This window comes from Dama dama, chromosome 14, assembly GCF_033118175.1.
Source record: "Dama dama isolate Ldn47 chromosome 14, ASM3311817v1, whole genome shotgun sequence".
In the NCBI taxonomy this organism is placed as follows: Eukaryota; Metazoa; Chordata; class Mammalia; order Artiodactyla; family Cervidae; genus Dama; species Dama dama.
In genome coordinates, this window is record NC_083694.1 from 40,420,606 (window position 1) to 40,445,527 (window position 24,922).

At 39.2% G+C, this 24,922-nt stretch overlaps 1 protein-coding gene across 6 annotated transcripts in view; it reads right to left on the reverse strand.

Moving 5' to 3' along the window:
- KIF1B (kinesin family member 1B) overlaps positions 1–24,922 on the reverse strand; it is a 150,450-nt gene that overhangs the window by 51,204 nt on the left and 74,324 nt on the right. For 4 of the 6 annotated variants that reach the window (XM_061160426.1, XM_061160425.1, XM_061160424.1 and 1 more), the window contains 5 exons: positions 23,338–23,417; positions 22,719–22,825; positions 21,234–21,317; positions 20,841–21,021; positions 20,646–20,718 (listed from right to left, as the gene is read on the reverse strand). In XM_061160426.1, the coding sequence (XP_061016409.1) occupies positions 20,646–20,718; positions 20,841–21,021; positions 21,234–21,317; positions 22,719–22,825; positions 23,338–23,417 (525 nt within the window). Of the gene's footprint in view, positions 1–10,545; positions 15,347–20,645; positions 20,719–20,840; positions 21,022–21,233; positions 21,318–22,718; positions 22,826–23,337; positions 23,418–24,922 lie in introns of those variants that run through there. The other 2 variants (XM_061160428.1, XM_061160427.1) reach the window with 1 other exon arrangement.

The following is a 24,922-nucleotide window of genomic DNA, read 5'->3' on the forward strand; positions in this document are numbered from 1 at the left end:
ATCGTAGACTTTGAAACTCTATGGATGAAATATTACTATCTTTGCAGATGTAGGATAAGTTTAGCTTTCAGGGAACCTCAGTGTTAAAAGAACACAGTGTTATTAGGATTGAAATAATCTACATGCTGCATTTATTTATTCAATAAAGAAATTTTATATCAAAATATACCGTTATAAAATATACTAATATATTACAAATCATATTCATCCTTCCTTTCTCCCTTGTTTCCATGCACTCTCAGTAAGTGTGATATCACTACTATCAGTGAAAAATAAAATGGTTCTTGGGGGACTAAAAAAACCTTTTTAATGTATAAAGCACAAATATACATACAGTGTGTAAACTGATACCCTATATATCTGAGGTATTAAAATAGCATGGTGGGAAGAGAACAGGCAAAAAAATGTCTAAAACAGTTCCTCGGTGTGTTCATGAAAAAAAAGCTCGTGTTTTTTGACAAAAAACAACTTAAGAAAAAGACCTTCATGCAGTAAAACACCAAATCACAGCATTAAGCACAGCATTTAAAAAATAAACTATTAGGCTTCCTGCTTCTCGAGGAGTGGCATGATTACAGGCTGTAAAGAGATAGAAGGTTTAGGTACGACCTTGTACTGTTTTCAAACAAAGCTCTCCAAGTCACAAATCAAATATTCCATGCATTACAGAGGATCACTGAGAGCCCAAGTCAGCCAACTCCATCACAAAAGGGGGCTCCCAATGGCAATGCTAAGAAGGATGCAAATATTCTCCAGGCTCTAATCATTTATCGTTTAGTCTCACAAAGGAAGCTTTCTCTCTTTAGTGGAGCTGGCAGTGACCAAAAGCCAGTGAAACAGCTTTTTTTTTTTTTTGGAAACAGCTTTTTAAAGACATCTAAACATGCTTTGTAGGGGACCATGTACTGTGGGGGAAAAAGAAAAAGAAAAATATAAAGTACCAGGTATAAAGATGTGGGTTTTGTTCCTGGAAACTGCTCTTACTAGTCTTATAATTCTGGGAAAGTTAATCCTTTTAACACCTCATTTTGGCCTTTATTTATTTATTTTGGCCTTCTTTTTAAATGAAGATTTTATTATTCCACCTGCCTAAATTTAAGGCAGGACTGCAGAAGGACCAAATGACATACCATTTAAGTCCTCTTAAATGGCAACATACTATCAAAATGACAAGCAGTGTTTTTAGAAAGTTTCTTGTCTACATACATCCAGCCCCCCACCTTGGTTTCTAAATACCATTCTCCACTAACAGAAACCAGGGCTCCTTAGGAAAATGATTGATTTCAGATTTGGAGCAGGGAAAATACAAGGTAACCCCAGAATATCTTGTGCCAGAAAGCAGAGAGTACTCAAAGACCAATAGAACCATTTCAAAAGGACAAAGACTCCCACTGGTCAATAATAATAACAACAGGAAAACAATATATAGCACGTTGAGTGTAAAAAGAATCCATGAGACCACAGTGATACTGGAAAGAGAGAGAAAAGGGAAAGCTCTTCCTTACCAAAAAACAAAACAAAAAGCCAGTTAAATGAAGAGGGAATGACAGAAAATCACTACTATATTGCAACCCCAGATGTAGTAACTGAATCATCGAAGGATCATTAATACAAGCTATCACAACTGAGTGAAAGGTGGATGGAAAACAGAATATTCACATAATCGCAAGAGTCTACTAATGAGAAAGCACTAGAAAAGAACACATTAACTAAATTTATTAAACTTTAACATTACTGAAAATAGGACAAATTGACATTTTACATCTACTGCTGTGAAGCAGATGGAACTACACAATGTAACATTTATAGCATTCTTAGCAATGTTTAACCTAAATCAAATCTTGAAGAAATAATCAAATTAGAAAGTGACCTAGACTCTTCAAAAATACTTATGTAATGAAAGATAAAAGACACACCAGAACCAAATGCAGTAAATAAACCTTGATTGGGATCTTGGATTAAAACAACAGACACACTTCTAACATTTATATTTTTTAGACAACTATGGAAATTTGAAAATTACCTGTATATTACATGATTTTGAGTCAGTATTAAATATTTGGATGGGATAATGGTATTAAGAGAATATCCTTGGTTTTAGGATATATACGTGTATTCAGGGCTAAACTAACATGGTATCTGTAACTTACTCTCAAATGATTCAGAAATAGCATATACATATGGGTATACAAAGGTTCACTGTACTCTTTTTTTTTCAAAGTAAGAGGCTGGGTTTTTTTTTTAAAAACCTATGTACAACAGGATTCTTGTAGCAAAAAGAGAAAGACTGCTGATTTACCTAAAGAGCATCATATGCAAAAAAAGTTAATATTTTAGCTTGAGAATTTTTTTGTTTTTCATTTTTGCCCCAATTTTTTAATTATAGTAATATACACGACATAACATTTGCCATTTTAACCATTTTAACGCATGAAATACGCTAATAATGTTCTACAGCCATCACCACTGTCCATGCTCCAGAATTCTTCATCTTGTAAAACTGAAACTTTTTGCCCATGAAATACTAACTCCCACCCTTGCAGCCCTGGGCAACCACCATTCTACCTTTTGTCTCTATGATTTTGGCTACTCTAAGTATCTCATATAAGTGGAATCATATATGCTTGTGACTTTTTGTGACTGGTTTATTTATTTATTTTTTTATGAAGAATACTCTTTAATCCAAGAAACAATTGAAGAAAAGAAAGAAGAAGGGACGGGTACGCTAAAAAAAAGACAGGACACTGTTACGAGATGAGAGGAAGATGGAGAAGCTCAAGGCCAAGCTTCACACGGATGACGACTGTGAGTGTCCAGGGAGGAAGTGTGATGTGGGCACATGGGCTGCCCGGCCTCTCTCCTCTCCCATAATTTGTAAGATCGAGAACAGGGGTCTTTGTTCCTTTGTTTTATTTCATCTATGAACATTTGGGTCTATGTCAGTAAAAGAAAAAGACCTTTAAGGGGGAAAAATTGATAATAGCATTTCACATCTAAAAGGTAATCTCTTAATGTCAAATATATGCATCATGTTCACATTTTCTCCATTGCCTTCTAAAAAAAAAACTTTTTTGTTAGCAGTTTGAACTAGGGTCCAAATAAGTTTGGATGATAGGCTGCTTAACTCTTTCAGTCCCAAGGCTTTCTCTCCATCTCTCTTTTTTATTTTTTGCCTTGTAATTATTGAGGGGAAAAACCTGGATTGTTACTTGTATAAAATTTCTATATTCTGAATTTTGTTAGATGCCTGTGGTGTCATCTAACATGTTCATATGTCCCTTTTAATTCCTGAGTTTTGGAGGCTTGATCAGATATGTGTATCTGTGTTTAAGAATAGCGACTCCTATGTGGTACGTCCATTGGGAAGCTGAATTTGATTGTCTCCTTTTAGTGACGTTAATAGCCTTGGATGACTATTGCCTTGATCCATTATTTCTTTTTTTAAAATTTTTTTTAAAATTTATTTTTATTAGTTGGAGGCTAATTTGTGACTGGTTTATTTTTGAGGATTTCCTCAAGAACAGGATTACACCATGAGTAAAACAGCTAGCTAGTGGGAAGCTGCTGTATAGCACAGGGAGCTCAGCTTGGTGCTCTGTGATGACCTAGGGGGATGGGACGGGAGAGGCGGAGGGAGGTTCAAGAGGGAGGGGATGTGTATACACATACAACTGAGTCTCTGTTGTACAGCAGGAACTAACACAACATGGGAAAGCAATTATACTTCAATTTAAAAAGAAGGAAAAAAAATGAGTTTGCAAGCTGGTCAAACTACCAAATGAAGACAAAATCCTTAGATTCTGACAGTTAAAAGAGTGACTTTTCCTAAAAGCTGTGGTTGTGTTTTAGTGGCAGTAAAGCTGACATAAAAAGATGCTCAATAATGCTACAGACCTAAAACTTTAACTGCACTTTGACCAGGAAAAATTTCTATAAACAGTTGGTAGTCCAAATGTCAATGAGAGTGAAGTGAATGTGAAAGTCACTCAGTCATGCCCAACTCTTTGCAACCCCAAGGACTACTCAGTCCATGTAATTCTCCAGGCAAGAATACTGGAGTGGGTAGCCTTCCCCTTCTCCAGGGGATCTTTCCAACCCAGGGATCGAACCCAGGGCTCCGGCATTGCAGGTGGATTTTTCACCAGCTGAGCTATCAAGGAAGCCCCCAAATGTCAATACCAATTCTTGAATTGGCCTCCTCTTCCCCAAACTAGGCTGCATATGAGCTTCCAACAAGGATGTTTTGATTGTTACCAGAAAACTACTAAGCCCTGGATTTTCCTGCAATAAATGGATAAAGAGATTCAGATACTACTGTCCGTTTCACAGAGAAAATTATACTCATTACAGAAAACATGCTAAAAAATAATATATTTACCAATAGTCTTTTGTGTTTATAAAAAGTTCCAACTAACTGAATATATGCTCCATATTTATAAAGGCACTGCACTGACAGTTTCCTCTTCTAGAATGTTCTCTCCCACCCGACTATCCTTGTTTTCAAGCTTACCTTGTGCTAGGAACTGTTCTAAATGTTTAACATGGATTGTTCCAATCATCCCAATAATGCTATGAAAATGTTTCTATTGTTATTCTCATGTTAAAAAAGAAGGAAAACCTTAAAGAAATTAAGTAACTCTCCAAAGATCAAAATTAGCAAGTGGTAGAAAAAGGACCTGAACCCAAGCAACTGGACTCAGAGCATGCTATTTTTTTCAAAGAAAAACCACTATCCATCCATTCATTTGACAAATGAATACCATCTTCACTCCTATTATGTGCCAGATGCTAGGAATATAGTGAGTGGTCAATAAGACAAAAGTTCCACTGGTGACGGAGATATAATAAACAGTAAACAGACACGGTACATGCTATGATTTCAGGAGAGAGAAGTGCTATGAAGAAAAGGAGTTATCAGAGGCCAATAGAGAGAAGAGATGGGTGGAGGAAAGCTAAGATTAGGTACTCAGGGAAGGTCTCTCTGCAGAGATAACATTTAATCAGAGATCTAAGCAAGCACTCTGAGATCTTTGGTGGAGGTTGCTTATTCCAGTCAAATTTAGCTAACAGCAAGCACAAAAGCCCTGGTGTGGAGCTTGGTGTGTTTAAGGAAAAGCAAGAAAACCTGTGTGGGTGGACTGGAGGAATGAGAAGAGTCGGAGAAGCAGTTGACAACTGTCAGATAGGGACTGGGTTATGGACAGGTTTACAGGCCACGGAAAGAACTGTGGATTTTATTCTAAGGGAGTCACTGGTAGCCTAGAGCCAGGAAATCTAGCATATGTAGTAAAAACACCAATGTCCATGGAGAATTGCCTGTGGACTTGGAACAAGGCCAGGAGCCGTGAAGCTGTCCCTGCAGTTTCAAGGGAGATGGCAGTGGCCTGGTCCAGGGTCTCAGCAGATGATAGTACACATACACCATGGAATATTACTCAGCCGTTAAAAAGAATTCATTTGAATCAGTTCTAATGAGATGGATGAAACTGGAGCCCATTATACAGAGTGAAGTAAGCCAGAAAGATAAAGAACATTATAGCATACTAACACATATATATGGAATTTAGAAAGATGGTAATGATAACCCTATATGCAAAACAGAAAAAGAGACACAGAAGTACAGAACAGACTTTTGAACTCTGTGGGAGAAGGTGAGGGTGGGATGTTTCGAAAGAATAGCATGTATATTATCTATGGTGAAACAGATCACCAGCCCAGGTGGGATGCATGAGACAAGTGCTCGGGCCTGGTGCACTGGGAAGACCCAGAGGAATCGGGTGGAGAGGGAGGTGGGAGCGGGGATTGGGATGGGGAATATGTGTAACTCTATGGCTGATTCATATCAATGTATGACAAAACCCACTGAAATGTTGTGAAGTAATTAGCCTCCAACTAATAAAAAATAAAATAAAACAAAACAAAACAAACAAACAAACAAAAAAGCAAATAGAGCTGGCATATGTTTCAGAGGCAGAAAAAGTGTGCCCTGCAGATGAAGATGTGACCACAGGGTATGAGAAAGAAAGGGAAACTGAGGATCGCTCTTGGATTCTGGTCTGAGCTAGCTGCTCTGGCTTAGACAGTTCAGATGTGAGATGCCAGTTAACTCTCTGGATGTCAGGTCCCAGTTTTGTGTCTGTGAGATTGGGGGAAGGCCCAGGCTGGAGAGAGTACCTCTGAGAGTCAGCAGAGAAGGAGGCAGGGCAGGGGTCTGCAGACAGACTGCCTGCCTGAGACTGGACCTGGACTCCACTGAGCAGCTGTGCGAGGATGGGAAAGTATGTAAAATGGGATTAACAACACCTACACTTCACAGAGGAGGGGTGCTAGAAGGATTCAATGAGTTAATACATGTAAAATGTATTACATGTATTTGGTCCAAGTACTGTTGACCCATGAACAATACAGGATGGAGCACTGACCCTCCACGCAGTGGAAAACCTGCATATAATTTTACAGTTAGCTCTCAGTTTCCAAGGTTCCACACCTGCAGATCCAAACAAATGTGGATCTGTGGTATGTATTCACTGAAAAAGAATCCACATCTCAGTGAACCCATGCAGGTCAAACATGTGTCTTTCAAAGCTTCACTGTAAATGCTCAACAGGAGGTGCTGTCTTCATTATCACCTGTGTGAACACAGAAGCTGAGGCCACAAAAATGTGTGAGGTCACCTGGAGGAAAGAGCAGATATAGGGGAAAAAAAAAAAATGGCCTCTGTCTGCAGGCAAAGAGACCATGAAGCAGCAGCAAGAGAAAAATCAGAAGTCAGGAGAACAAAAGGTTTCGAGAAGCGAAGAGCAGGCAAGCCATGTAAGATGCTAGACAGATTTAGTAAAATGAGGACTTAGAAAACACCTGGATTTTCCACCAAGGAGACTCCTGGTGACCCCGACCAGACTGGCTGCAATGGTGAGGTGGGAATGAGTCTGACTGGACTGAGTTCAAGAATGGGGAGAGGAGACAAGAAAAAGAAGGTAGGCAGTGGGGAAAAGTACAGAAAATGCTCTCAGGAGTATTTCTAGAAAAAGGAACAGACAAACACAGTGGCAGATCACAGGGAACACAAACTTTTTTTGAAACTGGTGTTTGCATGCTGACAGGAATAACGTAGAAGAGAAAATCAGATGCTGTGAAAGAGAAGGGGTAGGTGTACAATAAGTCCCTCAGAAAACAGAATGAAGGGAACAAGGACTGAGCTAAGACAGGAGCACAGACAGTTCTTCCATCAAGAGGAGGGAAGACCAGGTATGGGTATAGATGTGTGGACACACGGAGACCTGGATGTGGGGAGAAAAGAAAAACTTCCTGGTTCCTTCTCTTTCTCAAAATGAAAGTCAGCAGCTGAGAGCAAAAAAAAGGCCATCTTTCATCTCCTGAGACACCTGGTTTTAAACCTTCAGAGCATCCTGTGATTTTCCCTCAAGGTATTTGTCACAAACGTACAATATGACCATTGGTGTGACTGTCTAATGGCTATCTCCTCCATGACTCTGTGAACTTCATGAGGCCAGGAACCTCTCATTCACCACTGAATCACCAGCATCTGGCACTTGTCTGTCTTCTAGAGTAGATACACAGTTGTGTGCTGATCTTCTAGTCAACAGTTCTCAGAAGCGACCACCTTCCGGGGGTTGGCAAATCTGCAGGCTGAATCCAGACCATCGCTTGTCTTTATAAATACAGCAGCTTTCGCAAAACACACCCACATCCATCCCTTTGCGTATCATCTACAGCTGCTTTTCTGCTACAACAGCGGAACTGAGCAGTTTTGACAAAGACCATGAGGCTCTCAGGAGGCTCCCTGGTGGCTCAGACTGTAAAGAATCTGCCTGCAATGAATGAGGGAGACCTGGGTTCAATCCCTGGATCAGGAAGTTTCCCTGGAGAAGGGAATGGCTACCCGCTCCAGTATGCTTGTCTGGAGAATCCCATGGGCAGAGGAGCCTGGCGGGCTCCATGGGACTGGAAAGAGTTGGACATGACTGAGTGATTAATACTTACTTACATATGAGGCCCAAAAAGCCTAAAATATTTACTACCAGCCCTTTACAGAAAATGTTTACCAGTCTCTGTTCTAGACAATGGTTCTCAAGGACAGATGCTGATCCAGCAGCAGTAGGAACAGCAGCATCACTTGAGATCTTATCAGAAACACAATTATCAGACCCCACTCCAGACCTCCTGAATCAGAAACTCTGGGGGTGGGCCCAGCATTCCACGTTCTCACAAGCCCCTCGGAAGCTTCTCAGGAACACGACAGTTTTGAGAACCACTCTTCTGGGTGACACACACAGATGGATGGTGAAGAAAACACGAAAGATAAGGTACTTATTCTAGGTGAATTTATATTCTCATGCAAGGACCAAATAAGCTCACAGAGTTAATATTAAACAGTGGGCTGCCCTGGATCGGCTGCAGCAGGAAAAGGGGCAGGTGAGCATTGATCTGGAAGAGGAGTTAGGCACAAGGAGAAAGGATTCTAGTCTTGAGGAAGTGCCAAAGCCCAGAAGTGGGAACAAACTTGGCAAGCTCAAAGAACAAAGTGCTTGCAATGAGAGAGAATGTTAAGACGTGAAGTCAGAGAGGCAGGCAAGAAGCCAAAACACGGACAGCCTTGGAGGCTACAAAGCACCATGGGAAGCCACTCAAAGGATGATGTGGGTGGCTGTGTGGACAATGGCATACACACGTCAGGAACAGGAGAGAAGAGACTCGTTAGGAGGTTACTGTGGTACTACTGGTGAGAGATGACAATGTCATAATGAGGGCATCTCTGAGGAGATGGCATTGAAGGTAAAAATGAATGTCATAATTCTGGGTTTTCCAGTTAGGCTGCTTTTGACATTAGAGGCTTAGCTCTTTTTGCTAATACTGCCTTCCTCCTTTCACGGTGGATTATAATTAGCAAGCAATAGCTAGAAGGGAAACATCCATGTTCCAGGTCTTGTCAACACCCTAATTTACTCACCACCAGCAGCACCATGCAGACAGCCTCAGATCTATGCCTCTGGGGGTCCTACAACACCTGTTCTTAGACCTGTGCGGCCTGTCTTCTCCTGTCTCTCAGGCCTGTTTTGGTCTCATTTACTTTATTTTCCAACCACGGTTCAAGCAAGAGCCATTCACCACCTCATGGGATATATACACAGGCTTATCCCCACCACAAAATGATTAATTAATTCTATCTCCAAGTAATCTATCAGTTACACCCTCTCTCCTCTCTCCCTGCCTGCTTGGAAAGCATCATTTCTCATTTAGTTCCTCCAGCAAGTTCCCAACTGAAGCACTGGGCTCTGAATCTGCCTTCTTCCAACTCATCCTCCCACCCAAACTTCAGCCATTTCTAAAAGGTTAATCTGACAATGCAATCTCCCTGTAGAATATGTGTTAGCTTCCATCACACTCAAGACAAAATCCCAAGCCATGGGATGGGATGCCATTAACCCAGCATGCCAGTCTGGCCCTTGCCCCCTTCTCCCCAGGTCCACTCATCTCTTATCACCCTCCAACACACAGCTGTGTTCCAACCACCCCCAAGTCACCTGCAGATCCCTAGACCTGACACACTTCCTCCTTCCCTCTGTCATTCTTCACTTGGATACACTGGCACTTGTGCTTTGGGATTCTGCTCTTGGCTTAGGGCTTCCTCTTTTAGAAACCTTTTCCCACTCTGCCCACGCTCACCCTGTGCATATTACTACACATATTATACTACACTGGAAACGTCTGTACTGTCCTAGAAATGGTCAGATATTGGCCACTTTTCCACCAGTTTCACTGACAGCAGAGAGATACAAAGTACCTGAAGGGAAAGAGAAAAAGCCTGAAGCAAACCAACCCAAGTATAATATTTCCCTCAAGCTCCAGATTTCATATTAAAAACTCATGGCAGGGGAACAAAAAACCCACGTAGATATTGTATTCTACTCTCTTATGTATGATTATGTTGTTTATCAACATGAAAAATAATGCATGTCCAAATGTTCAATAAGACTGATGGTCCGTTCCAGAAAAATCTTCCATTTTGTCCTGTTCACCTCTAACATATGACCAATACTCTGGGTGGAGAAAAGCAATGGTTAAAGGAAAAAAAGAAAGGTTCAACAGAGCTACTCAAAACTTTTTAGAAATTTCATGTCTACCCATATGAAGGGAAGTTTACCATTTCATTTAAAGAAAACTTGAAATCAAAATTACATAGTAAAAACATAGAAAATACAGCTCAAGGTAAAGTCAGAGACATCACACAGGGATTTCTGATATCCTCATTCATCGTCAAAAATAGAAAAGCTTTTATTTAAGTAAAAGATAGCATAAAATAAGGGTTAAAGATCTCATTTAAGGCAGAATTTTGATAACTCAAAAAGGGTAAGAAAAGCAAAAGCTCTAAACAAATGAAGTTCATGTGGAAATATTGTTAAAAAGATATGGTTTGTAACCATCTTCAGATGAAAAAGCAATAAATAAAAGTCAAGACCAGGTTTAATCAGCATCATGCTGTTTCCCTCTCCCCTCCTCCCACATCAGAGACAAATCACACTCTTAAAAGGTAACTTCAGTTTTTATTGAATGAGGACTTTATTTTTTAACATTACAAACTAACTCTCCCTTTCTGAAAAGGTAGATCTTACACTCAAAGACCAATCTTCAAGCATTTTTTTTAAAAAGAAACTGGGGGAGAAATCCATAGTTCATTAACAAGAAGATTCACAACTTCTTTTTACAGTAATGATAGGAGGAAACCAATACACTTCACAACCTACAGTGGTTCAAACTAAATATCTAGAGCAGATTTTTAAACCTCATAAAGATGACATAAAGTGGACAATTATCAAAACTGTTCATAATACAGAATCTGGCTCTGACAGCATAGAACAAGTACTTGCTTTGCATTACACCTAAGAAGGCATTCTCATTAACGTACGCCAGGACAGCAGCTTCCCCTGCTCCCAGTCTTTTGTGTATATCATTAAGGCAAGTCTACAGAGGACCAGGAAGGCACAGGAGCATAGCAGCTGACCAGAGGAAAGCTATGTAACTTCCTATAGTCTGACAGCCTTTAATGCAGACATTGGTGTGGCAAACTGTGTTTTGTCCTGTTTTTTTTTTCCCCAGCATCAATCTGTACCTAAAGCACAAGAGGTCACTTCAAGTCACTTCAATGGAATAAACAATTCCCATTCAATGCATTTCCAGTGAAAAGAGAAGCACCAGAAAGAATCAGAAGTAAAACTAAAGGAAAAGCCCTTAGGTTTAGACTTGTTAGATAAACAAACTAATTCTGCAAAGAATACCACAGTGTGTGGTTTGATTTGTGAAATTGTACCAATTGATTAGGACTCAACGCCTATTATTGTCAGATCATTATGTAATTTCAATAGCACAAACTTTTCTTAAACTGCACCATGATAACAGCTAGGGATATTTCAGTAATACAATAATGACTTAGTGGTGACCATTTACCTTTGGTCTTGTAGGATTTAAGCTTGGGGACAGATACTGTCAAATTTAAAAACAAAACAAAACAAAGCAAATACAACCAATCACAAAAGCATGGTACTAGTTACTTCTTTAGTGAGAGTCAATAAAGTAATTTCATTCATATAGTTATTTTCTAAAATAAGTATCTGCTCTGAAATACATGAAAGGACATAGATAGCAATCAATCAAACCTTGGTTCATTTCTTCCTGGTCATCTGAAATTAAGGGCTAGTTTAGATATCTAAACATTTCAGTAATCTGAGGGTGCCTGGATCAGCAGATGAAGCACATATATAAATCTAATCCTTTGGAACATCAAGTGTGGGTATAGTGCCTACCACAACCCACATTTGTGAATGAAAACACTGTGTATCTTTTCATTTTACAGCCTCCTGATCACCAGTAGAAACTCACTCCCATTGTTCAGTGCCAAAGGGAGATACCTGTCCATAAGAAGATTAAAAAGGCCACCATAAAAATGAAAATACATAGATCTATCCTATGTTATCTCAAGTTGGAAAACTGAGAGCCCACTTTTGATACAGAGTTGAAAGCTGAGTTATTATTAGTTTTAGAAAATGAACTTTTTGCAAGAAAGAAATAGAAAACTATGTCTAAGAAGGACACAAGGGGAGTACACAAGGTGCACTGAAGTGACTGACTTGAAGTCGCCTACCAAGTACACTCAAACCACCTAGTACAGGACACTGTCATCTCCATTAAGTCAGTCCATTACAAACATCGCTCCTGTCTAATCTGCCATGAAACTTCAGCTGAAGACGAGGACTGCTCTAGCTATGAAAGCAAAAATAGCCCCCAAAGTTAATTGGAAGCAATTTTTTGTGCATTATGAAAGCATTTTCTTAGAAGCAAAGAAAAAAAAATACTATGATTAAAAACAATGTTCTAATAAAGCATAGTGCCCACACGCAAAGGAAAAACATCCTATACAACCACAATCTGTGAGGCTTCCTTGAACATTAACTGCTATCCTGGATGTAATTTTTCACACCATCTGGAAGACAAGCATTTGACAGGTGACTTAGTGTGACTTGGGGATCTTCAACAACGTGGTGTCAGGCAATCTCACAGACATCTCTGGCTCTTCACACCGCCTCTTAAAAAAGTTTCTGACAAGTTCAAGAAATGAAGGATGTAGAAAACTATTCTTTTCTTCCCATCAAAATCCATCTTTTTTAGTGGATTCTCCAGTGAGGCAAACTGAGACCACAACACAGTAAAATGAGGTATTGATACAGTAACTGTTCATCAGGACGTCTCCTTCCTTGCTTGAATATCTATGAGCATTACTGCTGGTGACCAAAGAATAGTTTATTATACATCATCTCCTTTATTCTAAATCAGACCAAAGTTAACTTAGTTCAATATTTCATCACCTACTGAAAACAAGCAGCACACAGTCAAAGGCTGCATCCTTCTCCCCATGTCCCACCTCTTCCCTCTCTCTACCAAATAACCTCCTTAATAAACTTATATATACTGCTCAAAGCATCATATGGGAATTTTGTTGGTATTTCTGTTGGCGTGACATTGGTGAATAGTTCAGTGTCTTTCTGTATGTATTTGTGTGAGAAATGATGTTAAACTTCAAAACGCAAACCACAAATAGAAATCCAGGCAGGTGCCAACTTAAAGATTTCAGTATTATGACAGAATTTATACATACACTGATGTATTCAAAAGGGAAAAAACCCTACTGAATCAGTTCTATGCAAAATACAGCTGAGTAAGAAGATGTGAAAGTTCCCCAGAAAATGCAAAGTTGTGTACTATAAAATATGTCCTAAGACATTTAGTTCTGGCTTATGAACTTCCAATATTTAAAGAAAGAAACAGACATGGATAGGAAATCCAAAGCTGTGTCCACAGCTGCATGTTCTTATTTTTAAACTAATGGCTAACATTCATGGGGAAATAATAGACATTTAATTCAACATCTCAAATTCCTCTTTAGAATGTTTGCATAAACCAAGAGGCAGGTATTTCTGGATATCAGATAAATTTATAGGTTTTACAAAAACATAACAAACTTACACCAAAACAAGACCAGTCTGGGTAAGTAAGTATATTATCTAGGCACCAAGGAAAGAGGACAGTCTCAGAAAAATAAGAGAGGTCTCAGTGTTTTGTCCAAAATTCCAGAAACTGCCCACTTACGGTATACAAACAACAGGGAGGTGTTGAAACATTTACCAGTGTCTTATGTTTTAACAATAAAATCAGTTCATATTTTAGGAACACAACATTACAATCACAATGTAAATACTAAGAACTCAAGGCCAAGGCTAGAACCAACTCAAATCATAAGTGACCATCGCCTGTTTCCTCCACCAAGAATTCAAGCTTGTCCAGTAATTTAGACTGTGGTTTCCCGACCAGTTTTGAGATTGGGTGCCGAGAACTGTCGCCTCATTCTCGGAGGTGTCACAAACTGGTTACAGTGGTTGGGTCTGTCAGTCTGCTTCTGACAAGAAGTGGCCGCACTGCCCTCCACCTGAGCTCCAGTGTTATAATTACAGTAAGCTTGACGGTGCTGGTGCATGTGGCGTTTCGCCTGAAAAGTCTGCAGGTCAGCGGTGGGGTGGCCACTGTGGGAGGCGAGCACTTCTGGGGAAGCAGATGCCTGGCAGCGTGCACTTTTCGGTTGGCCATTATTGAGAGAATTGCTTCGCCAGCGTAACTGAGGTGGCTGTTGTTGATTATTAATGTGCTGCTTGCTAACCTGAATGTGATCTTGACTTCGAGTGCCCTGAGGGCCCCACGGTAACTGGGGATCCTTAGAAGCTGCTCTAGTCCCCTTTTCTTGGTTCTCTGGCTTATTTCCTTTCTTTCCATCTTCCTCTTTGGGAATCCTAAGCTCTATCACCTCATCTTCTGTGATGATGATGTGTGTCCCGGGACTCCACGAGTTTCTGTGTTTAGGGTTGCTCTTAAACGGAAACCGGGGCTTCCGGTTCTCTGGAGGGATAAAGCGATGAGGTACATTCTGCCGACGAAGCTGCTTTGTTATTTCCTGCTGCTGCAGGTTCTTGAACCGAATTTGCTCTTGCCTCATCCAACGCAGACGTCCACGTCTAAAAGCTGGGTCTCCGTTCATCAGCTGGGAGACACGCTCTTCTTTCCCAAGGTCTCCGCTGTCACCTTTACTTACATCATTCTCAGGCTTGCTAGTGGCACCAGCACTACCGGGTTCCTTTGATTTTTGGTTTCCTTGGGTTTTCTGTTCTGGAGACCCAATCAGAGGCAAGACTTTCTCCATTTTGAGCATTTTATTTCTTAAGACTTTTATCTCCTCATCTTTCATGTTATTTTGCTTTTTGACTTCTTGCAAAATATCTTCCAGCTTGTCTATATGAACCTTGAGGTCGTCCACATCAGTCCCGCCTTTACTACTGGCCATCATGTCCTCAATCTTCTCATCCCCTACACCGACGGTGTCCCAGACATCCCTGGCCACTGCCCTCCAGGAGTCCCGCTCATTAGGATCTTTCTTCCCATACATGGCACAAAGTTCTTTCATCTTAACAATGGCCAAGGCTTCAATCTCCTGGCGACTATGCCGAAAATCATTGAGAGCAACCTCGTAACATATCTCTTTCACAGCCTGAATCTTAAGATCTGAGATGGTGACCCACTTGGAATCTTTACTCAGGCGTCTTCTCTGGGGGATCTGATACATTTTTATTGGTTCCCGTTTCTTCCCACTGCTGGGGAGGCCGCATTTTTTAACAATGGTTTGCAGCTTGCTGGGAGGCAGCTTTTCTCTCAGAGAAGTGATCAGTTTCCAGCTCTCTTCGCAGGACCTCTTGTCAGAATCATCCCCGCTATCAGAATCCGCGTCCTTTGGAAAAACAAAATCAAAAATGGCCCCAAAATAACCAAAATTAAAATGTAAAAAAGGAAACTCAAATTGAAGAAAAAGCAAGCAAAAAAGCCCTAATAAATTTAAAAATGAAACCAAAAATGCTGAAAAAAAAATAACCAAAAACAAACAAAAAACCCTAGATAATGTGCAAGTCTATTAAGACATATGCTTATGTAGATTATTATCAATATGAAGATTTGCTTGTTTTTTTTCTAGTAACATTAATCGTAATTTCCACTTTGTGGCTTAAGTGATGGAATCTACAATCAAATTTCTTAGGAGGGCTGAAACAGTGAGAAAGTCTCTCACTGTAAGGTCACATAAAGTTATTAACAAAATGGTGTGAAATAACATCTCTGCTATCTCAAGAGAATGAACTAAAACCTTCACCCCACACATGCTAACACCCATGCAGCCACTTCCCCACATTTGCCTTGGTTATTGCTGTTGCTTCTTCCAGAAACTCTTTTCCCCCATGAGTGAGCACAGATGCCATACAAGATGTGACGAGCAGGCAGATTAACAAAGGTTAGTAATGCTGGAGGATGCCACGTTTTGTTTAGCTTTACTAAAAAGAGCAGCCCTAGAAAAAAGTTAGAAGATGAGAAAGTAGAAAAAGAAGCAGTCAAACAGGGATGTTAAAAATGCTAAGAATCCCTATTAGCAGACCATGAGAGATTCTTATCAACCAAACTGTTTTTTTTGCTAGAAGGTAAGAGGGTTCTGAAACTAGTCTTTCCATGAGCACACATCAGATTTGCTACTTTCCTGTGTTATGACAAATTGATCTATTTCATTTGTACAATTAAAGTTTGTTATCATACAATAAGGACACATTAAAAAAGGATCTTTATAGTGAGTCTGCTATTTTGTTTTCCACACACTTAAACCAATAAATACCTCATCTCCAAAATTTTAGGAAACAAATCTCCAGAACATAAACTAAGTTAGAAAAACATACTTTCATTTAAACATTATTCAAAATTGCCAAAGTAATATTTTAATAAATACAACCTAGAGATCTGTTGTTTCATCTATGAAAACCTATGGTGTTTCTAGTTTTTTGAGGAATATTACTTTAAGTTGACAACTCTCATTATCAACATGTAAAACACAAAGATTATATTCTGCTTACGTATTCTGCTTGTGGATGCTATTTAAAACATTATCTGTAACTCTGTCTTTCCAGCTGTTTTTGCACCATTACCTCTTTTTCAAACAACTTTACTTAAGCTTAAAACAGCAGTCTGACTTTACAACTAAGCAAATTCAATGACTATTTGGATAATAACCAATTATTCTTAACAAACACAAGCAAATCTTGGTAACATGGGTCTAAATGAAAGCTGGGTTGGATTTAGAACTCCCTATGGCAGACAAGATTAAGGAAGGCTCTCTATTCAGGAGATAAAAGTTACTGGGAAAAGAAACTACTCACTAAAAGGGTAGTTCAAGGTAGTCTAGCAAATGAAAATGTTCTTATTTAATAGTCTCTTTGACTTGGCTATGGTTACCATAATCATCTCTAGGAAAGGCTTAGGGGAAAAAAAAAAAAAGAATTGAAACTGATAAATAGTATCTTGTTTTCTAGACCAAAGACTTCTATGTCTGTATGTACAGTTACTTTCTAGGGAATGAAAAAATAATCCCTAACAACAACAGCAATAGTTTGGCCCCTGACTTTGGACATTACTACTGATTTGTATTATTGACATTTGCCTATATATGGATACTAAACCATTTATAATACCTACCTATTTGAAAATTTAGCAACAAAAAACAGATAAACCTAAATTTACAGACTCTACACTATTTTTTCCTTTTCCTTTTTAGTTTAAAAATCTTAAGTAATAAAATCTAATCTTTTTTTTTTTTTTATAAAATCTAATCTTAAGTGATAAAGGACGACATTAATAAACATTAGAGAAAAAAAGTATGTCTGACATCTAGAAAGGTTTTCTTATATATATGCAAAAACTGAGTTATATAGAACACAAATTTGCTCTGATTCTTTCTACATAATTAACTATCAGTTTTTTCCTCTGGGCTTCTTTTATTTTTCTTTAAATCTGCCTAATGAGGAAATGAATACCTAATTAAGGAAATAACAGTTCTAATCACTGCTTTAACATCATATTTAAGAGACAAAAGTTACGCCTTTAAACTTTAAAATAAAACATAATTAAATGAGTTTACATAAATTCAAAAGAACTAAATTAAATCAAGTGGCCATAATTTTCTTTCTTTTTATGATACTGGTCATATTGCCTCTGTAGAATATGTTCTCTTTAAAGCTCAAACACATCACCCCTATCACTTAATACTGGCCACAATACTGAAAACTCTTGCAAAACTTGCATGCCAAGATTCAAATCCTATCTCATGTCAAAAAAAAAAAGATTTTAAGATATTTAGATTCATTTATTACAGGGCTGGAAAAACTACTCAGATCTGTCCAACTCACACATCACTAAATGATCCTTCTGTTTTGATTAAATACCAAATGCAAAGTAGGCCTCCTGAAGAGACTCTGCTTGAAGACTATGAAAATAGAGGAGAGAAGATTCCCAAAACATGTGTCAAAAAGCAAGCGTAAAAAGGACCAGGCATACAATCAGCACTAACAAGAAAGAGTGTTCAGCAACGTAACAATGGGACACAGTAGGGAATTACTGGGATAAAAAACTCATGAGCCTGAATTCCATTTTTTGTAATGCTGTTATTATGCAAAAATAATCACATACAATAAATAATAAACATTTACTGAATATTAAGTCCTTTGTGTCCTCTCAGTGTTTATCCATAGGGTGCATTCAAAACATATCTGTTGGTTGACTGATATAGGGTCATAAAAATACATTTAATTCAGTACTGTCAATGGCTAAATATTCCTCAGGCTGAAGTGTTAGAAATAAACTCCTTTTGAGGACAAGAAATTTAAGTGGAACAGACAGTTGGACTTATGAGAGGAAAGAACCTCCTTGCTTTAAGGAGCTGCTCTTAAAATCCTAGACTACTTTCAGATACAGAGCAATCGGCAATCAGAACCTGATTACTTGCAAACTAAGTATGTCCTCTGAAAACTAAATGTGTCCTGGAGCCATCTGGTTTGATGTGAAATTTGCTCAGTTGTGTCTGACTCTTTTCAGCCCCGTGGACTGTAGCCCGCCAGGCTCCTCTGACAATGGAATTCTCCAGGCAAGAATACTGGAGTGGGTAGCCATTCCCTTCTCCACGGGGATCTTCCTGACCCAGGGATTGAACTCAGGTCTTCTGTGTTGCAGGCAGATTCTTTACTATCTGAATTTACTTTCTGTTTATTAATAGTCACTATCTTTATTTCAGAGCACAGAATGATCACCAGCCATCACTATTCCTTTACACCTGGTTAGTGACTCAAATGGTCCTAGCAGCACTGACATCACCTAGGAGCTTCTTAGAAATGCAGAATCTCAGGTCCTACCCTAGACCTACAGGATCAGCATCAGCATTTGACAAGACTCCCAGGCTGTTGAGAAGCATTGCTCTACTGGACAGAACACCAAAGCAAGCCAGAAGACTCAGGTTTAAGCCTCAGAGTCATCAGCTAAGAATGGGCAAGGTAACATTTTTTAGACTTGGCTTTCACAACTATAAACCAGAGGAAATATTTGTCACTTTATTTACATATATAGCAACCAAAGAGGGTTATTTTGGAAATCAGAAAAATGATGGATGTTAAAATTCTCTATAAATTATAAAGCTGTATACAAATATAAAACACTACTGTTAAAAAATAAATACAGCTTAATTATACCTGTGTTCATTTGATCTCTTGCAGACCATCAGAGGCATCCTATTAGATATACTACATTTTTGAGATAAAAGGCTCCTTCATGTGTCACAAAGTTTCCAAGCCCTTAATCACACTGTAGTTGAATCTTTATGTTTTCATTACAAACTAAATGCCAACGAGGCCTCCTAAAGAGACTCTATCTATTACACTGCTATTATCTTGCCCCAAACACTTGATTTATTCTTGCAATCCATTCTTTTTTGGGCTTTACTATAATTTCCAAGATAACAAACTAACTGAGTTAACACACTGCCAAGCGTGAGAATCGAGCTGCCCTGGAAAAGACTGCTTTTGCACAAGTCCTTGGCTTTTCGGATTCATTTAGCAACAGCCTCTCTTTTTCAAAGCATAGCACAGCTGTAAGGCTATGGTTTACATGATGTAGTTTGCACTTGGTAGTCTATATGCTGTATTTTATACTAAGGGAAGAAACCAGTATCCAAGCTTTCTCACTAATGCCTCTTTAACCAGTTCCCCCTTTCTCCCTAATATTCCTAAGAAGTCCATCAATCTTAAAAAATGAAAAATTCCTAAACTGTATCCACAGTATCCAAAAGTTGTTATGCCTTTTTCTCAATAATATATACCAAATGAATGCCTAGAAGCTTCCTATAACCGGGGCTTTGTAATCCAAAACTGGATGGCTTGAAATATCTAACTAATGGATAAACTTATTTATTCATGTGATTCAATTTCTATAAAACCTAGAAAATCAATTAACATCATAAAATGCTATTGCCATTAGCATCACAAGCTGCAACCTAAAACTGATTTCTCAGCTCCTCACACAAATGCTTTCTTAACCCAGAGAAACCAGACTCCCTCTCCTCTTGGAATTGGCTGGGCAGCCCCTACTTCCACTGTCACCCCACACGCCACGGAGACCCTTACTGAGAATTCAGACTCCATGCAGGGAACAGAAAAGGATTAACACATGCAACTGTGCAGCAACACTTTTAGACACAGTTTAACTTACAAAAAAAAAGTCCACCCAGCATAAGAACAATCCCCAAGTCAGCCCAAGAGCAGAGAATTAGTACTATCAGGTGATCAGAAACAAAACCAAGGCAAAACCATCAAATTCAATATTCACAGTAATTATTATTGAGAGAGTCACCGCTGGTGCATATTCAAAAACCACTATCAAGAGGCCAAGGCTACCAGAAAAGCTCTCAGTATTTCCTCAAAAAGCACTTGGTTTTGATAGAAGATGTGACTTTAAGACATAGAGGCACAGAAGTAGTACCTTTAAGGACAGTATTTCAAGCTAAGGCTACCAGGAGATGGAAGGTCCTTCTCCATGAAGGACATGAGACAAGAGCGCATGGTGTCAGTGACAGTGGGAGAAGCAACGGGCGAGTGCTCGTCTGTGGGACGGGGAAGATGGGACATGAGAGCAAGCTGCCCTTTCCTAACGGAGGATGTAGGATGGGCTCCTACCAGTCTCTGCTGCTCCAAGAGAAGATCTGCTTCTTCCTTCTCCTTTTTGTATAGGATCTCCATTTCCTGTAGCCTAGAAGGAAAAGAAGAGCAAGAGAGAAAAGAAATTGTGAAATCACGGAGCTGTTTCAGGAATCCTACTAAATGCTGAAAAGAAGGGTGAGTCATGTGGGCCACATCACATCTGTACATTACCTTTTTTCCATCTCCTGTTTCATATCAATTCCTTGTTTTTCCAGAAGCTCTCTCTGGGCAAACGTCCAGTCCACAGGCTCAGAGGGGGTCTCAGCAGAAGGAGTCTTTTCCCGCTCAGCCCGTGCTTGCTCCGGGTGGTTAAAACGGAACACGTGGTTTTTACCCATGATGATACGGTTCCCTAGCACAAAACAGAAATAGGGTTAAGAAATCACTTTTTAAATGTACTGTATCTTGGTTAATAGCCTCACCCTCCCTAAAGCAAAAAGCAGTTTCTGGAGTTCTACAAGAACATAAGTCCTAATGCTATAACCTGAGACAAAGAGTTAAAACTTAATAAGTTGCTTGTGCAAGCCATGTGTTCTAAAGACTTCAAGCCTCTCCCAGTCTCACCTGAGCGCAGCTGAACAGGCTGGGTCACCCTCTTGCCATTTACGTAGGTTTCTGAACGTTCACAGGGCTCCAGGGTCACAATAACTAAGAGGAATGCACACTAATGTTAGCATCACAGACCATGGGAAGAAAACAATGGGAAGCAGTTGAGGACTCAAGGTGACTAGCATAGATTTCTGTAACCAATCAAGTGGCTCAGTGTCTATGTAACAGTTCACTTTAAGGCACCAGGACCAGGGCTGTGGCTCAGATAGAATCATACTTAAATTCACTTAAGAATTTGATAAACTTCAGAAGAAGACAGGAAATGTTAGTTTCAGTGATATCTGGACAGTTCAGTATATAAAAACAAAAACCATCAGAAATCTTAAGTATGAGATATAGGTAATAATCAGAATATGATCAAAAGCTAGTATTTTTTCTTTAAAAAAAAATTATTTATTTGGCTGTGGCGGGGTCTTAGCTGCAGCATGTGAGATCTAGTTCCCTGACCAGGGATGGAACCTGAGCCCCCACATTGGGAGCATGGAGTCCCAGTCAGTGGATCACCAGTTGTTGCTATTGCTGTTCAGCTGCTAAGTCCTGTCCGACTCTTTGCGACCCCATGTACTGCAGCATGCCAGGTCTCTCTGTCCAACACTATGTCCCTGAGTTTCCACAAACTCATGTCTATTGAGTCAGTGATTTCATCCAACCATGTCATTCTCTGTCACCCCCTTCTCTTCTTACCCTCAATTTTTCCCTGCATCAAGGAAGAAACTTTTTCCCTGTACCACCAGAGATATCTCCAAAGGCTAATATTTTGATTGCTGTTGTTGTTGTTCAGTCATTAAGTCATATCTGACTCTTTTGCAAACCCATGGACTGAAGCCTGCCAGGCTCCATGGGATACTACAGACAAGAATTCTGGAGTGGATTGCCATTTCCTTCTCCAAGGAATCTTTCCAACTGAGGGATCAAACCTATGTCTCCTGCATTGGCAGGTAGGTTCTTTACTGCTGAGCCACCTGGGAAGCCCAGTATTTTAATTAGCAAGGAATAAATTATATAGCACAAAAACACTATTAACTTGTTGTTTCATTAATAACCTGGGCAAAAAGCAAGATTGACTTTTTCTTCCCTTTGACGTATAAATAAACTGTACTGGATTAAGACTAGAGGCCCTTCAAATCTCCCACTACCCACCCAGGATATCTGTTCCCTTCTTACTCATCTATTAAATAATTAAGATTCAAGACCAAGCCTAATTGCCTATGTCCTACTCAATTCTCGGCGGTAACAAAAGTGCTGCTTTTGTCCAGGCTTTTTTCATGTAAAGTAGCTATGTTCATGCCTGCATTCATAAGCAGCCCAGGTCCCCCCATTTTCAAATATTAGATTGTATAAGAAAGTATCACTGAAAGAGACAGGGAATACCAAGTCTTGGGGATTTCTCATAATATAGAATGAAAAGGTTGTTGGAAAAGCTGAGCCGAGAACTCTCACCATCCCCACTGTTGTTCCTCTCGCTCCGGAAGATACAATGCTCTTCTTTAATGTGAGCCCCACTCAGCACGATGTCCTGGCGCCGCTCAGCATCTGCTTGGCCAACCCTGAACACAAGGGAAAGTGTTTCCCAGGGAAATTCAGACACAGAAAGCACCACAAACAATGAGCCTCTTTCTCCCAGAGAATATTCTTTGGTACGTACAAAAAAGGTACTGCCTTTTTTTTTTTTTTTAAATCAGAGGCTTTGAACTGCAAACTCTATTTTCATATATGATCAACCTCCCTACATGAGAAAAAGAAATGAAGAGGCATATACACCAAATAACTCAGAGAGCATCATAAAAAGATACCAGTAAACTAATCTCCTTAAAGAATTCATATAAGATGTTAGGAGGATAAATTTTACTTACAATCTTCTAAAACTACACATGCTAATTGATTCAGCTGGTTAAAACACTGATTTGAAAAGAGTACAGAGGACAGTTTATAACTATTTCAGATGAGAAAAACAGCAAATTAATACAAGAAATTTTTAACCAAACTACTTCCCTTTAGCTATGCAATCATCCTAAGAGAAAAGAAAGTACTGAGTGACCAAAAGAAGAAACAAATGTACCTTGTAATTCCATCTTTGATGTAATAAAGCAGGCACTCGGACATTAGAGGGTCCTCGTTGAGGTTAACAAGATGTGGTGTCTGCAAAAGGTTAGACACGATCAGCATGGAGCAAGCAGCACTGAGAGGGCTGCCAGTGACAGGGGCAGAGAGGAGGCTGGATGGCTCCTTAGATTACCAGAGTGCCTAGAAGCAGGACTTCTTTCATTCTTAGTTGCAATTCCATGATAAACAGAAATAACTCTCTTCAGGCCTTCCCAAACCACACTAATGCATTCTATTTAAAAACATGAGCTCTGGGATAAAGAACAATATCCCATTCTTAATAAGGTCAAAGCATGGAGAACACAATGGAAAAATCAGAACAGGCTGATTCTCTGGGGGGAAAAAAAACATAACTTTTTACAACACTTGAAGAGTGTTCAAAATTCTTGATGAGCAGCAGAATTTGCCACTCTTAATATTCCACTTTGACATACTGATTATTTTGAGTTGTTACACAATAGCACAGGCAGGGAGAGGCTTCCTCTGAATCCCCTTTCCTGCCTAAACACAGATTGTCCAAAAGGAACTTAGAAATCCCCTCCTGGAGTCTTAACAACCAGGAGAGAAAAACAGAAGTTGACACCACACCGAACAAACTTTGTCACATCTCCCATCTACTCTTCAAAGGGCCCCTTCATCTTTTCCCAAAAGCCAATTACCCTCCCCTGAGAGGCCTATTTCCTGTCCCTTTCCCTATTAAAATGGCATTTAAGCCAGAATTCTAAATCATCTTGGGGAGTTACTCATTTTTCCATGGGGTTCTCCCATGTATACATGAGGTACACATGTTTAAATAAACTTTTTTTTCCTCTGGTTAATCTGTCTTTTATTCTCATTCAAGGACTCAGAAGGGTAGAGGAAAAATTATTTTTCATCCCCTACAACTACCAAAAAATATGTAATTTTTCATTTACATCATAAAAATGTTCCCACATCCCCTGTCATTTCCCTCTATAATTTTTATCAGTTCTTCCATGGTTCCAATTATTGTCTTTAGTTGTCAGTCTGTATCTTAAAGAAGAAATTAAAATTACTGATACTCAATAACACATCTTGTAAAATCCACTTCATCTAATTCATGTTTCTAAAATCTTTTAAAAACCAATCTTCTTTATCTTAAACAAGAATTAAAAATCACTGACATTCAATAACACATCTTATAAAATCCTCTTCATCTAACTCTTAATGTTTCTAAAATCTTTTAAAAACCAACCTTTTTTGGTGAAAATACCCCACTGGGATCCAAAAATAAGTCACATGGTCTTGGGGTCAAAATCTACTCAAGATACAGTGCCAGCAAATGTGGAAAGATGAAAGCAGAGTCAGATGAGCAGGTTAAGAAAAGGGAGTGCAAAAGATCATTTAAAAGAAATTTAGGAAAACCTCTACGTTTTTCCAACTAACATGTCTCTATAGCTGGTTTGAGAAAGTCAAAACCCTCTTGGGCAGCATTCTTTAAAACCAAGCAGGGCACTGGCCTAAGGAAACCAGAACCTCAAGAACAGGTTTTCATTTTTTCTCTTGCCTGAAGAGTACTTTCT